Here is a 15,889-nt window from a genome sequence, read left to right on the forward strand (position 1 = left end):
GTCTCCAAAAAAAAAAAATGTAAGCCAGTGGATTACCAAAAGCATTCCTCCCAGAGGCACAGTTTGAAGCCAACCCCACCACCTTGCAGGCCATCTGCTTAGAGAGGCGTCAGGCCACAAGCATGTTTGATTTATGCAAGCATGTACTCAAAGACGACAGTAACAGAAATGGATTTTTTCCAAGACCTACATACAAGCCAATGATTCTGTGTGATGCTTGACCAAAGAAACCACTCTTCCCAACACTGGAGAAGCTGGCTCACTGGTCAGGGGGCTGCAGGATGCCCCAGATAATGCATATCACAATGATGTAGTTGGTTATTGCCTTTGACTGAGACTTTAGAACCTAACTTTCACGGAAGATGCAATTTCACTAACTATAACGCACCTGGCTAATGGGGAGTAAGGTTTCTAGTTCTGAGTAATAATAATAATAATAATAATAATTAACATCCAACATTTGCTGGGTGTTCACAATGTGCTCAGCCCTGTTGTAAATTCTTGACTTGCACTTACTCATTGAACCCTCACGACAACCCTCTAAGTTGGGTTAAATGAGCTAATCTTTGCAAAGTGAGTAACCACTTTATGAGTGCTTATTAAAGAGTAAATAATAGATTAAAATGCCACCTTTATCCTTGTTTTTTTTTCTGAGATGGAGTTTCGCTCTGTTGCCCAGGCTGGAATGCCGTGGCGTGATCTCAGCTCACTGCAAGCTCCGCCTCCTGGGTTCACGCCATTCTCCTGCCTCAGCCTCCCGAGTAGCTGGGACTACAGGTGCCCACCACCACGCCCAGCTAATTTTTTTGTATTTTTAGTAGAGACAGGGTTTCACCGTGTTAGCCAGGGTGGTCTCGATCTCCTGACCTCGTGATCTGCCCGCCTCAGCCTCCCAAAGTGCTGGGATTACAGGCGTGAGCCACCGCCCCCAGCCTATCCTTGTTTTATGGATGAGAAAGTTGAGGCAGAAAGTGCTCAGATGCTCCGCTTAGGATCACGTGGTAACAGGTGAACTGTTTTTTTTTTTTCCCCCGACAATCTATACCTCTGTTCACTTGTAATGTTCAGAGGCATGATGTTTAATCCTGAGCTGGGAGGCCCGTGTTGGGCATAGAACAGCTCAGCTGGTGAGTGAGCTACCCCATAGCCACAGCTCCATGTGACAGTTTGTTTTCCTTTTTGTGACAAATGACACTGAAAAAGCTAGACTCCAAGAATATTTGCAAATCAGGATGAAGTGACAGTTAAAGGAGTCCTCTATGGCACAGGTTTCTATATTTATATATAGTCTCTGATTCTCAGTTTTCTCATTTATAAACTGGAGATCAATACGCGTATCTTGCAGAGAACTGTTGCAAGGATTCGAGGTAATATAACAAAGTGATTGACATGCAGTATGGCCTCAAAGAGTTGTTATTGATGCTATTTTGATTATGGGATACCTAAGATGATTCTTTGCCAAATGTAGTGGTATTTGACTTTGGGGTAAAGGGGGCCAACAGAGCCTTTATCTTATGAAAGCTGTGGATCTGATGTGCCTATATACATACACACAATATTTTGAATATGATTTCATAGTAGGGGTGCCAGATAAGATACAGATGCCCCGTTGAATGTGAATTTCAGATAAACAATGAATACTTTTTTGGAGGAAGTATATTCCAAATATTGCATAGGTCACACTTATACTAAGATATTTTTCATTGTTTAACTGAAATTGAAATTTAATAACATTTAACATGGCATTCGGTTTTTAGCATTTTTGTGGTTACATAATAGTTGAACATATTTATGGGGTACACATATTTTGATACAAGCGTGAAATGTGCAAAGATCATATCTGCATAATTGGGATATCTGTCACCTCAAACATTTATCATTTCTTTGTGTTGGGTACATCCGGTATTTTTATCTGCTAAATCTGGCAACCCTATTTCAGAGACTACTTTCAGAAGTGATACAGACCATCACTCTTTCCAAACGCACACCCACAGAATTTTGCATTTATCTCAGGGCGTCCTGTTCTGTTCAAATACTTGGCAAGATCTGCTGGTACTCACCAGGAGTCTTGGTCTCATTGGGAATCAGACATCGTACAAAGTGAGGGTGGGTGCTCCTTAAGTTAGTCATCAATTTGTTTAAATTTTCCTGGGACATAAACCAAAACAAGCACATTTAGCAAATGCCATTTCATTGGGCAGAAAAATAAGTGAATGTGGAAGCTGCCAAAACACCAACCCTGAACACGGCTGACACGGTCTGGAAAGAGGAGCCCTTCTTCTTCCCGCCCTTCTTGCTTCCTCCGGAGTCGCCTGGAGACAGACACAGAAGGGCATGTCAGATGCATCCCAGAGGACCCAGCAGTGGGCTTCCTGAACCACCCCTTCCCTGCCCCGAGTTCTGGTTTCCTTTTGACATAAGAGACCTGAGGTTTTGTTTGTTTGTTTTAGATGGAGTCTTGCTCTGTTGTTCAGGCTGGAGTGCAATGGCACCATCTCAACTCACTGCAACCTCCACCTCCCGGGTTCAAGCCATTCTCTTGCCTCAGCCTCCCAAGTAGCTGAGACTACAGGCGTGTGTTACCACACCTGGCTAATTTTTGTATTTTTAGTAGAGATGAGGTTTCACCATGTTGGCCAGGCTGGTCTTGGAACTCCTGACTTGGCCTCCCAAAGTGCTGGGATTGTAGGCGTGAGCCACCGTGCCTGGCCTGTTTGTTTTTAAAATGCCCCCAAACTACCCAGGATTGAGAACCCTCAGCTTTATCATTGTGGGAATGGGGTGGGAGCGGGGTGTGGGTAGCATTTAACTGGGAGTAGAACTTAAACTCTGAGTAGAAAAGGGGAGTCCTTTCCTTTAGAAATCAGAGCTGAAAGCAAACTGAATAATTTGCAAGACTGAGATGTCCGTCTTAATGTTTGTAGTTTCTTTCTTTGTTTTTTTTTTGTTGTTGTTCTTTTGTTGTTGTTGTTGTTATTTGTTTGTTTGTTTTGAGATGGAGTCTTGCTGCAATGCCCAGGCTGGAGTGCAATGGCACAATCTCGGCTCACTGCAACCTTCGTTTCCCGGGTTCAAGCAATTCTCCTGCCTCAGCCTCCCAAGTATCTGGGACTGCAGGCGAGCATCACCATGCCTGGCTAATTTTTGTATTTTTAGTAGAGACAGGTTTCACCATATTGGCCAGGCTGGTCTTGAACTCCTGACTTCAAGTGATCCGCCCACCTTGGCCTCTCGAAGTGCTGTGATTACAGGCATGAGCCATCATGCCTGGCAATGTTTGTAGTTTATTTCATGAATTTACCTCCTTTTATTCTTAAATCCCTGTTTATCTCTAAATGAGTAAGTAACTGAAAGCAATAAAACGGAATTTTTTCAAGAATATTTTATAAGTTGATTTTTTTCTTTCCTAAAGGAAACAACCCAATTTGCCATCTTAATTTGGAGTCTACTTTTTCTGAATGACTCAATTTTCTCTGATACTTAATCAAGATGCAGCCTTGGGGGAAAATGTCATGTCCCAGTCTCCCCCATCCTCCTTTCCCTTCACCCCACTTTGTCCCCGGGATCTAGCATGAATGTGTGTTTGGATTGGGGAAGGGAGGGCAGGAAAGCTGCTTCCCCAAATCCATATCCACACAGGGTCTTATGTTAGAGTTGATGTTATCTCTAGGTGAGGTTATGCAATGTAGTTACAGAGATATTGTGATCAGATTCAAAGAAAATGATTTTCATCATTGAGGTTTACGCACGTGCCCATTTCCCATTTATTACATTCCCTTCCCCAGGGGACATTAGGCTTTCATTTTTTAAAAATGATCTCATTATTTAATGAATAATTATATTTCATATATTTTATTATTAAATGTATGCCTTTAAAATGGCATATAATGTTAAAACTCTATGTTGGCAACTATTTAAAAGTATATTTACTGGTAATCTTAAAAAGTATTACTGGCTTGTGTTACTTATTTATTTATTTGAGATTGGGTCTCACTCTGTCATCCAGGCTGGAGTGCAGTGGCCCAATCATGGCTCACTGCAATCTCAGCCACCCATTCTCATGTGATCCTCCCAGCTCAGGCTCCCAAGTAGCTGGACTACAGGTGTGCACCACCACTTCTGGCTAATTGTTTTGTTTTGTTTTCTTTTGTTTTGTTTTAGAGACAGGATCTCTATGTTGCCCACACTGGTCTTGAACTCCTGGCCTCAAATGATCCTTCTGCCTCAGCATCCCAAAGTGTTGGGATTACAGGTGTGAGCCACCACACCTGGCCCCTGTGTAACCACTCTGGAAAGGAGCTCAGAAGTTACTCAAAATTTTGAACACATTTATCATATGACCCAGCAACTCTACTCCTAGGTACTATATATACCCAAAAGAATTGCCAATATATGTTCACATATAAACTTCTATACAAATGTTCATAGCAGCATCATACACAGTAGCCAAAAAGTTCATCGGCTGATGAATGTGCAGACAAAATGTGATATACTCATACAATGAACTATTATTTGTCCATAAGAAAGAACAAAGTCCTGATACATGCTACAACAGGGACAGACCTTGAGAACAGCAACCTGAGAGAAAGAAGCCAGACACAAAAGAGCATCCAGTATATAATTCCATTTACATGAAATGCCCAGATAGGCAAATGTACAGAAATGGACAGAAAGTTGATGAGTGGTTGCCAGAGGCTAGGGATAGAAATCTGCTCGTGAGGACAGGCACGGTGGCTCATGCCTATAATCCCAGCACTTTGGGAGGCCAAGGCGGGCGGATCACAAGGTCAGGAGATCAAGACCATCCTGGCCAACATGATGAAACCCTGTCTCTACTAAAAATACAAAACATTAGCCGGGTGTGGTGGCGGGCGCCTGTAGTCTCAGCTACTTGGGAGGCTGAGGCAGGGGAATCGCTTGAACCCAGGAGGTGGAGCCTGCAGTGAGCCGAGATTGCACCACTGCACTCCAGCCTGGAGACAGAGCAAGACTCTGTCTCAAAAAAAAAGAAAAAAAAGAAATCTGCTCATGGGTTACAGGGATGTGAAAAATCTTCTCAAATTCCACAGTGGTGATGGTCACACAACATTGTGAATATCCTGAAAACCATTAAATTTTTTTTTTTTAATAGACAGAGTCTCACTCTGTCACCCAGGCTGGAAGGCAGTGATGCGAACTCTGTTCACTGTAACCTCTGCTTCCTAGGTTAAAGCAATTCTCTTGCCTCAGCCTCCTGAGTATCTGAGTATCTTGCACACATTACAGGTGTGTGCCACCACACTCGGCTAATTTTTGTATTTTTAGTAGAGACGGGGTTTCATCATGTTGGCCAGGCTGGTCTCAAACTCCTGACCTCAAGTGATTGGCCGCCGCCTTGGCGTCCCAAAGATCTGGGATTACAGGCGTGAGCCACCATGCCCAGCCAAAACCACTAAATAGTTTTAAGGGTGAATTTTATTCATATACCTCAATAGAAAACTATTAAACAATGTGATGTTGACTATCTTGGCCACTGAGAGATCCTGTTTACCTCCGTAGAGGTCAATCTCTTACAGAAGAGGAAGAATAAGAGCAGGAGGAAGAAAAATGGAGCTGAAAGAGAAACATACTCAGCTGAAGCTCAAGTCTGATTACTTCACAAGCAGCTCTGGGTTAGGAGTCATTACACAGAACATCCCACAGAGGGAAAGAAATGATAGAATTTTACCTGTCTCTGCACCAGCATAGTTGGAAAAAAGGAAGGAGAGAAGCTTCAGCGAAGACTTCTGGTACAGCCCCACCACAGTCTCGTTCAGGGGGTCCTTGTTCTTGTCCAGCCAGCCGGCGATGTTGTAGTCCACGGTGCCGGCGTAGTGCACCAGCGAGAAGTGAGCCTCAGCCTTGCCTTTGGCAGGCTTGGGCTTCTGGAAGTTGTTGGACTTTCCAAGATGCTGGTCATACAGCTTGTTCTTGAAGGAGGTGTCTGTTGCCTTGGGGAACATGCACTCCTCTTCCAGGATGGAGAAGATGCCCATAGGCTGGAAAGAGGATAACAGAGTCTACATCTCCATATATAATAGTGCATACCCATGCTCCACGGGCTGGAGAAGCCAAAAAAGCTTCTTTGGTGCTTTCACTCTGGTACCAGGAACGCTGGCATGTACACTCGGTGAGAGCAAGACTCTTGGTCTGTTTGGGGGATGATCAGAAAGTGCTAGGCATAGAGTATGTGCTTAATTAATATTTGCTGAACAAAAGAATATAGGATAAAATTATGTGTGTATAAATGTAGCACACTTTTTTCAGTAGGTGTACAAAAAAAGTAGTTTCATCTATAGCCATAAAGTAATGTGAGTAATATTTTGAACAATAATGTCTCAATTTCTCAGTAGCCACCTTAGGAAGATATACTCATTCCAACATGAGCAGTGCTCAAATGTTATGGGAATTCCTTTTTAAAAAGTTTATGTCAGCCGGGCTTGGTGGCTCACATCTGTAATCCCAGTGGGAGGCTGAGGTGGGCGGATCACAAGGTCTGGAGTTTGAGACCAGCCTGGCCAACATGGTGAAACCCCATCTCTACAAAAAAAAAAAAAAAAAAAAAAAATTATCTGGGCGTGGTGGCAGGCACCTGTAGTCCCAACTATTCAGGAGGCGGAGACAGGAGGATTGCTTGAACCTGGGAGGTGGAGGTTGCAGTGAGCTGAGACTGCGCCACTGCACTCCAGCCTGGGTGACAGAGCAAGACTCCGTCTCAAAAAAAAAAAAAAAAAGTTAATGTCCATTCCTGTTTTCATAGTAACATCCCTCCAAGAGCCACACTGCCACATGGTTCCTCCTCCTTGGGTCTTTGGGTAAGTCAAATAGGTAAGAAATGCTACAGTCCTTACTGGGGTTCCATCACATTCTTGGAGATAACTGAGCCCTTGGATTTTAATGATCCATAAACCTCTTTAAGTGTCAGAACAGATTTAGGACATTCATTCTCTTTGCAAAAAGGCATTCAGTTATCTATCTGAAGGCTTGTAGCCTGGGGGCTGGGGGCACCAATCTGTGAGCAGAAAATAATCAGAGCAAGAAGGGGAGGGTCCCCAACAAGGAGGAGCTGTCCCAGGGAGCAGCATCTCTCTACCTTCTCAATGAGCTCGATGCAGGCAGCCAGGTCCATCCCGAAGTCAATGAACTCCCACTCGATGCCTTCCTTCTTGTACTCCTCCTGCTCCAGCACGAACATGTGGTGGTTGAAAAACTGTTGCAGTTTCTCGTTGGTGAAGTTGATGCACAGCTGCTCCAGGCTGTTGAACTGGGTGATTCAAATACCAAATAATTTGAGTGAGCTGGGAAAATACATTGGAGATTCAGCAAAGTAGGCAAGAAAGTAGAAGGTCACAACTCACATCAAAGATCTCAAAGCCAGCAATGTCCAAGACCCCAATGAAGTACTGCCTGGGCTGCTTGGTGTCCAGCTGCTGGTTGATGCGGGTGACCATCCACAGGAACATCTTCTCATAGACGGCTTTGGCCAGAGCACCCACCGAGTTGGTCACCTTGAAAAAGGATCACCCACTCAACCCTTGAGTTAGTGTTTCTATGGCTGCATTAAGTTGAAACATATGAAATTGACTTGAAAATCAAAAACTGTTGGCTAGGCGTGGTGGCTCACACCTGTAATCCCAGCACTTTGGGAGACTGAGGCGGGTGGATTACGAGGTCAGGAGTTCGAGACCATCCTGGCCAACATGGTGAAACCCCGTCCCTACTAAAAATACAAAAAATTAGCCAGGTGTGGTGGCGCATGCCTGTAGTCCCAGCTATTCGGGAGGCTGAGGCAGGAGAATCACTTGAACTTGGGAGGCGGAGGTTGCAGTGAGCCAAGGTCGTGCCACTGCACTCCAGCCTGATGACATAGCAAGACTCTGTCTCAAAAAAAACAAAAAAACAAAACAAAACAAAAAAAAACAAAAGAAAAGGAAAATCAAAAGCAGTTGAATATTGGCAATTTCAGATCATTCAACGTATTATTAAATGTTTTATGAGGTGTTTGCCCAGCTCCTGCTGTTCACCTTTCTTTGAGAACTATCCTATTAACAAAGATATTTTTCTAACAACATGGTTATAGCACATGACTCCAGCCCCTGGCCACACTTAATTAGACCAGAGGTGAACACTTGATCCAGATTGGATTAATTGAGTATCTCTCCTAAGAATTTGGAATAGGGATCAAAAGACACTGGTCTCAGTCTCAGGGTGAGGCTGGAAGCACAGAGATATAAACTTGAGAGCCATGGGGTGGCCACGGGCAAGAGAGGTCCAGGAAACTTATCTGCCTAGCAAGGACACAACAGAGAAGAGAGTCAACAGCCCATGAACCCCAGAGGAGCTGGAGGGAGGCTGCCTGGCTCCAGAGGGCTCTTCACTTTCTAATTCCAGGTCCTCACGGCGTCCAATGGGCACTCAATGATTTGCATTCCTTCAGTTGCCTCTGAAGCCTAAAAATGAATTTCCTCTTAATGTGAAATCTGGTTTCATGTGCATTTCTGATACCTGCAACTGAAAGAACTTTAAGATAATGGCTCAAATAGCAAAAGATCTCAACCAACTGCATTCAGAGCATCTCCATTACCTGCTGGACATTTTGCCCTTTAGTGACATATTCATTCCCAACCTTCACCCTTGGACAGCACAGGCCCTTCAGCATTTCTGCAGAATTCAGTCCCATCAGGTATCCGGCTTTGTCAGCCACTGGAGTAAGAGAAAAAAATGGCATCATGGAAAAACAGTAGCTGCTAAAGTGTCCAGTCAGCTCCTGGCTTCTCCCAGAAGTGTTTTCTGTAATTTTCTTAAATGTTTTCATGTTGTCATATCTGTACCATGTCTGGACTTGTTCACTGAAGCTTCAATCCCATATCCAGGGGCCCATGGTTCTCAGGAACTTCCAATTTGCCTCCTAGATGCACTTTTAACAATAAGATACTTCTTGGCCAGTTTTGACCTACTGATATTTTGATTTCATAAAAAAATGTTAATTACAGGCCAAGCACGGTGGCTCATGCCTGTAATCTCAGCACTTTGGGAGGCCAAGGCAGGTGGATCACCTGAGGTCAGGAGTTTGAGACCAGCCTGGCCAACATGGCCCCGTCTCTACTAAAAATACAAAAATTAGCCAGGCATTGTGGCGAGTGCCTGTAATCCCAGCTACTCGGGAGGCTGAGGAAGGAGAATCACTTGAATCTAGGAGGTGGAGTTTGCAGTGAGCCAAGATCATGCCATTGAACTCCAGCCTGGGTGACAAGAGCAAGACTCTGACTCAAAAAAAAAAAATTAATTACATAGTTATGTTGGAGTCTGACAATACATTAAAATGTTATACGAGTAAAGGAGCCACCACTTGGACAGTTGACAATATACAGGAGGCACCTTCCTAATTTAAGCAAAGTACCATGCTCATAGTTGAAGGAGAAGTACAAAACTTGACCCTGCCTTCAAATGTTTGGAAATGGTCAAAAGCAGTTGTTTCCTACAGTTCATGGGTTATATGTTTTCATATATTTCAGCAGACGTTCATTGACTTTGAGAAGGACCTGGTGGCCTGTATTGAGCTCATTAAAAAGGCAGAGAAATGCTGCTCCCCAGGGACTACTTTTTTTTTTTTTTTTGAGACGGAGTCTCACTCTGTTGCCCAGGCTGGAGTGCAGTGGCGCGATCTCAGCTCACTGCAAGCTCTCCCTCCCGGGTTCACGCCATTCTCCTGCCTCACCTCCCGAGCAGCTGGGACTACAGGTGCCCACCACCACGCCTGGCTAATTTTTTGTATTTTAGTAGAGATGGGGTTTCACCATGTTGGCCCACCTCCCAAAGTGCTGGGTTTACAGGTGTGAGCCACCGTGCCCAGCCCCCAGGGACAACTTCTTGGTTGGGACCCTTGCCTCATTGCTGGGTGGGGAGACGAGTTAATAAAAATCTAGGGCAGTCTATGTTAAGTACTTAATCGGAGGCCAGATGCGTGCTTTACTCTCTCCTCTAATTATCTCCTTTTCTCGCTTTGCCCATTCAGGTGGATGGTACCATTATTCTTCTTCTAGTCATTTAAACTTGAAAGGGGTGATACGTCCTTCTCTTTTGCCCCTGACATTCCTTTGTTCAGACAGGCACCAAGTCCTGCTTATTTCACTCTCAAAATGCCTGGCCTCTCCATTGCTTCCAGCAGTTATAGCGGCGAAGAGCCTGGGCTCTAGAGTCAGACTGCCTAGGTTTAGATTTTGGTTTTGCTTCTTTGTGCCTCAGTTTTGTCATCTGTAAAATGGGAGACAGTGACAGTACTCATGTTATAGGGTTGTCATGAAGCATGCCTGGTGACTAGTGAGGGCCCAGCAAATATTAACTTGGGTTGATATCGTCGTTGATATCGTTGGAGCTCAGGCCTTGATTATAGCCCTCCACTTTCTGCTCCTAAGCACTGCACACACACAGCTGCTAGGGCTGGAAGAGGGCCTGGGACCCTACTGAGGTATATCAATACATGTATCAATGTAGTCCACGGTTGCTGAGGAGCCTGATACTCTTTTTTTTTTTTTTTTCAAGTTTTCCCACTCTTGGTGAGCCTGGCTGCTGACAGATTAATTTCAGGTTGTCTGCATGTACTTCCCCTGCTACTTGGACGGCAGCTTCCAGGGCCTGCCATATATTCTAAGTCATTAATCCTGACACTCAAGACCTTCCCAAACTGTTGCAAAAATTGTTACTTTAAAATTCTCATTTCTTACAAATCCACTGCATATGTCCTGTTCTGTAGCCAAAGTGGACCACTCACTGTGCCTCCATCCCCATCACAGTTCATCCTCTGCCCCTTTGCACATTACCCTTCCTTCCTTCTCCCTTCCTTCTCCCTTCCTTCTCCCTTCCTTCTCCCTTCCTTCTCCCTTCCTTCTCCCTTCCTTCTCCCTTCCTTCTCCCTTCCCTTTCCTTCCCTTCCCTTCCCTTCCCTTCCCTTCCCTTCCCTTCCCTTCCCTTCCCTTCCCTTCTCCCTCTCTCTCTCTCTCTTTCTCTCTTTCTTTCACGGAGTTTCACTATTTTCACCCAGGCTGAAGTGCAGTGGCACGATCTTGGCTCACTGCAACCTCCGCCTCCCGGGATCAAGTGATTCTCTTGCCTCAGTCTCCCAAGTAGCTGGGACTACAGGCAGGCACCGTTTTGCCCAGCTAATTTGTATTTTTAGTAGAGACAGGGTTTTACCATGTTGACCAGGCTGGTGTCGACCTCTAACCTCAGATGATCCACCCACCTCGGCCTCCCAAAGTGCTGGGATTACAGGCATGAGCTGCTGTGCCCGGCCTCATGACATTTCTTCTGCTTGAACTGATCTCTCCCCCAGTTTTTCAGAATCCTACTCATCCCTCAAAGTCCAAGTCAGTGCCCCTTCTATCAGGAAGCCTCCCCTGATTGCCCCAGTCAGAAGTGTTTCCTGTGTAAAGACTTCGAGTCCCCTCCATTGTGATGGGCAGGATTCTAGGATGGCACCCAAGGTGTGCCTCCTGGTGTACATGCCTTGTATAATCTCCTTTACTTGAGTGCAGTGGAACCTGTACAACTCCCATGATGCGGTGACCAATCAGTTGACTTTGAGTTAATAAAAATAGAGAATTATCCTAGGCAGGCCTAGGATAGGAGGCTGCTAAGCATTTATGGGACACTGATAAGGTTATGTAGATTTTTCCCCCTTTAATTTATGGCTGCACTTCCTTTTTATTACTTGAGAATTTAAAGCACACTGTTTCACACACCAAGGGGCTATAATCAAAAGGCAGAATTATCAAGAACAATCCATGTTGCCAGGCTTTAATTCAATGAACTTGTAAGATGCATCACGAGCACTAAGAAGTCTAGTGAGCAGGACGTATGTGGGGGAGTCAGTCACTGCTCAGCCCTTCCTGCTGCCCTCTGCTCTAGCTCCAGGCCTCTTAGGGATGAGAGGATGGCGGTAGGATCAGCCAGGTGAGAGTTATGGGGAGGAAGAACCATTCACCATTCTTGGTTCAGGGTCAAGTTCAACAGATGCTGGGGTGGAGGTGATGGGAGGAAGAAAACTTGGCTCCCACTTTACCAAAGGCCTCATTTTAGGCCTGAGTGATTAAGAATGCATCCCGGTGGAGAAAAAGAGAAGTTCACCTAATAATATTGCCTCAAAAAAGTCCACCTTAAAAAAAAAGGCACATTTAGATGGTGAAAGATAGTGGAGTGGGTGGTGATTATTCATTTACAAGAATGATGCTTTTTGTTCAAGGATTCACCACTCTAAGAGTCCTTGACTGAGTGAGCGGACTTCCTAGTGCATGCTGCAATGAGCTTCAGGAAATCTAGATTTGATTTATGCAGTTTTGGAAGAATAGCTCTAGAGATGAATGCAGTTTATCTCACGTGGCCTCACCCATACACAAACACAGCTGGACCCAATTGCCCCCCTGTCCCGGATGCGGTTACCTTCGGTGCCGTCCGGTTCTGCCTGCTCCTCACGCTGCTTCTGCTTGAACTTCATGTTCCCGTAATGCATCACGGCTCCCGTCAGTTTGTAGATCCCAACTTTCTCCTCTGAGCTGAAGCCCAGGATGTCAATGGCATTCTGGAAAGAAAAAAAGGACAATTGTCATAGAAGGAATCAGGGATCCATATGCAGCCTTTTCTTGGCAAAGACCTTACCTCTTTTTTATATAGCATATGAGACAGCATTTGCCCAAATAAGTGGACGACAGGTGGGGTGTGGTAAATTAGAAACCATTTGTTTCACGTGTTTGTGTGGGGGGGTGGAGACTGTGGGAAAAAGATGTGAATTGTCTGTTTCCTTCCATCAAAGTAAGAACTGATTACAGTCGGGCGCGGTGGCTCACGCCTGTAATCCCAGCACTTTGAGAGGCCAAGGCAGGCAGATTACGAGGTCAGGAGTTTGAGACCATCCTGCCCAACATGGTGAAACTCCATCTCTACTAAAAACACAAAAAATTAGCCAGACATGGTGGCCAGCGCCTGTAGTCCCAGCTACTCAGGAGGCTGAGGCAGGAGGATCACTTGAACCTGGGAGGCAGAGGTTGGAGTGAGCCAAGATTGCACTGTTGCACTCCAGCCTGGGAGACAGAGTGAGACTCCATCTCAAAAAAAAAAAGAACTGATTATGATCTTTTCCCACTGTACATAGATCTGGGGGGGCAGTTTTCTGGATGAGGCTATTGGGAACCATTTTATGATACTGAGAACTGGGAATGTCATGGAGAATGACTGGGAAATAATGTATAATGGTTTAAGAGTTTGGCATTGTAATCTAGGAATTCCAGCATTGTTCAGACTCAAGACAATATGCATTATGGAATACTAGATCTGGAAGGGAAGATCATCAAAGATGGTATCATCATTTCCCAAATGAGAAAGGGGCAAGCTTTTGCAGAGCTCTGTGTACTAGACATTGGGTAGGCATCATCTGCATGTTATTAAATCCCCATGAAGCCCCTTTAGCTGTGCAGGTTTTTCCAATTTTCTGGATGAACCATTGAGGGTCTAGTTGGTAAGTAGCCTGTCATACAGGGAGAGTGTGATAAGACTGGGACTGGAGTTAGGTCTCGGTCCCTTCAAAACCTAGGGTCATTAGCTGGTTTGGTTTTATAACCGCGTTGCCTGTCTTCCACCACAATGGTTTCAAAAAAAAGAAATCCTTCTCTGGGATACACATATTGGTTATGCAGTAGGGTTTGCAGCCTGAGCCTGTAGAGTGTCCATTGGTAGGATTGAAACATGTTTGGACGTGTTTGGTGAGCAGGTAGGATAGACCCAGTAGGCCAACACTAGCAGGATGATATTGGAGAGTCAGGCATTCTTGGAGTGGCGCCCCCTGTAGTGGAGAATGAGCCTATGGAAGGAGCTGGGATATATGGGGAGGAGAGATTCCGAGGCCATCATGGCCATCCCTTGAATCCATATCCCATTTCAGGGATGCATATCTCTGTCCTAGGGAGGGGTCATTGTGGGTTAAAAAAGAACTCTTTCAAAAACACTGAAAGGAGCAGGTGAAAGTGTCACTGCCTGAGGACCCTTTTGGAGAATGTCGTCTCCAAAGGGATGCAGGTGGAACCTGGGTATATGATGGGATGTCACTCCCATTATGAGGTTACCAATCAGTTGACTTTGAGTTCATAAAAAGGGAGACTATACCAGGCAGGCTATAAAAGCTCCGTGAGGCCAGGCGCGGTAGCTCACATCTGTAATCCCAGAACTTTGGGAGGCCGAGGCGGGTGGATCACAAGGTCAGGAGTGCAAGATCAGCCTGGCCAACATGGTGAAAACCCGTCTCTACTGAAAATACAAAAATTAGCCGAGCGTGGTGACAGGTGCCTGTAATCCCAGCTACTTGAGAGGCTGAAGCAGAGAATTGCTTGCACCTGGGAGGCAGAAGTTGCAGTGAGCCGAGATCGCGCCACTGCACTCCAGCCTGGGGACAGAGCGAGACTCCATCTCGAAAAAAAGAAAAATGCAAAAAAAAGCTCCGTGAGAGGAAGGAGCAACAGCCGCATCTGGCAGCAGGCATCTCGGTGAGGACATGACTTACGCATGGTGACTTTTAAGATTCCTTAGGTGGGCCTTTCTCAGGGGATGGGGGCCTTGTAGCAGTCATTAGCCTGGCCCTTTCTGTGCTTACAAGTTAGTGAAGACTGGGGAAACCTTATTAAAAATATATAACAACTTAAATTAAATTTGCTCTAAAACTGCCTCCATACATAGCAAACTATAACCTAAATTAGTACGTAAACAAACTGCAACCTAAGAGTATATTCTTGTAACAAATAGCTGAGACTCAGCCAATCACAGCAGCTGAGCTTCAGCCAATCACAGGCTGCCAAACTGATGGGACATTGTCCATATAACACAAATGCTTCCTCACACCACCTGCAGATAAGGCAAAGACAGCTGTTTCTGTACGTCACTTCCTTTTTCTGTCTATAAATACTGCCCTTCATGTTGCTGGGTGGAGCTCTCTGAGCCTCTCCTGGTGCTGAGTGTGGTCCAACTCATGAATCGTTCTTTGCTCAAATAAACTCTGCTAAATTTAATTTGTCTAAAATTTTTCTTTTAATGCTATTAGACCTAAGATAACAAGTTTATTTGATCATGAAAATTTTTCTATTAGTGTTAAAACAATTAGTATCAGCTGGAAATGTTACCAAATGAAGGCTAAGAAGCTGGTCATGGGGCAGTGTCTCTAGGATGATGGACAGGACCCCTTTTCGCAAGCTCTTGCAGCTTTTGTATGGGTGGAGCCAACAAGGGTGGAGATGAATTGCTCACAGACTGTATACTTTAATTAAAAATGTAAGTTCTGTAGTTAGGCAGACCTGTGTTTAAATACTCTGTCATTGGGCCTGGTGCAGTGGCTCGTGCTTGTAATCCCAGCGCTTTGGGAGGCTGAGCTGGGCGGATCATCAGAGGTCAGGAGTTTGAGACCAGCCTGGCCAACATAGTGAAACCCCAATTCTACTAAAAATACACACACAAAAAATTAGCCGGCATGGTGGTGCATGCCTTGTAGTTCCAGCTACTTGGGAGGCTGAGGCAAGAGAATCTCTTGAACCCAGGAGGCAGAGGTTGCAGTGAGCTGAGATCATGCCATTGCACTCCAGCCTGGGCGACAGAGCGAGACTCTGTCTGAAAAAAGAAAGAAGAGAAGAGAAGAAAGAAAGAAAGAGAGAGAGAGGAGGGAAAGAAGGAAGGAAGGAAGGGAGGGAAAGACTCTGTCATTGACGAATTATGTCTTCCAGAAAATTATATGTATTTTAAGAATCAGCTTCCACATTTGTAAAATGGAGACAATAATGACATAATTTTGAGACCATAATGAGATAATGCAGGTAAAGCCACTTATCTCAGTGCCTGG

General features: G+C 45.0%; 1 protein-coding gene across 1 annotated transcript in view; it reads right to left on the minus strand.

Moving 5' to 3' along the window:
• The window catches only part of MYH13 (myosin heavy chain 13), a 72,428-nt gene that overhangs the window by 37,758 nt on the left and 18,781 nt on the right, over window positions 1-15,889 (minus strand). The window contains exons 12-18 of the mRNA XM_032140036.1: window positions 12,457-12,595; window positions 8,603-8,721; window positions 7,377-7,526; window positions 7,112-7,282; window positions 5,708-6,017; window positions 2,239-2,312; window positions 2,061-2,148 (exon numbers count right to left, since the gene is read on the minus strand). Coding sequence (XP_031995927.1) covers window positions 2,061-2,148; window positions 2,239-2,312; window positions 5,708-6,017; window positions 7,112-7,282; window positions 7,377-7,526; window positions 8,603-8,721; window positions 12,457-12,595 — 1,051 coding nt within the window. The remainder of the gene's footprint in view (window positions 1-2,060; window positions 2,149-2,238; window positions 2,313-5,707; window positions 6,018-7,111; window positions 7,283-7,376; window positions 7,527-8,602; window positions 8,722-12,456; window positions 12,596-15,889) is intronic.

The sequence above is a fragment of the Hylobates moloch genome, unplaced genomic scaffold (genome assembly GCF_009828535.3).
Source record: "Hylobates moloch isolate HMO894 unplaced genomic scaffold, HMol_V3 SCAFFOLD_19, whole genome shotgun sequence".
NCBI classification, from domain to species: Eukaryota; Metazoa; Chordata; class Mammalia; order Primates; family Hylobatidae; genus Hylobates; species Hylobates moloch.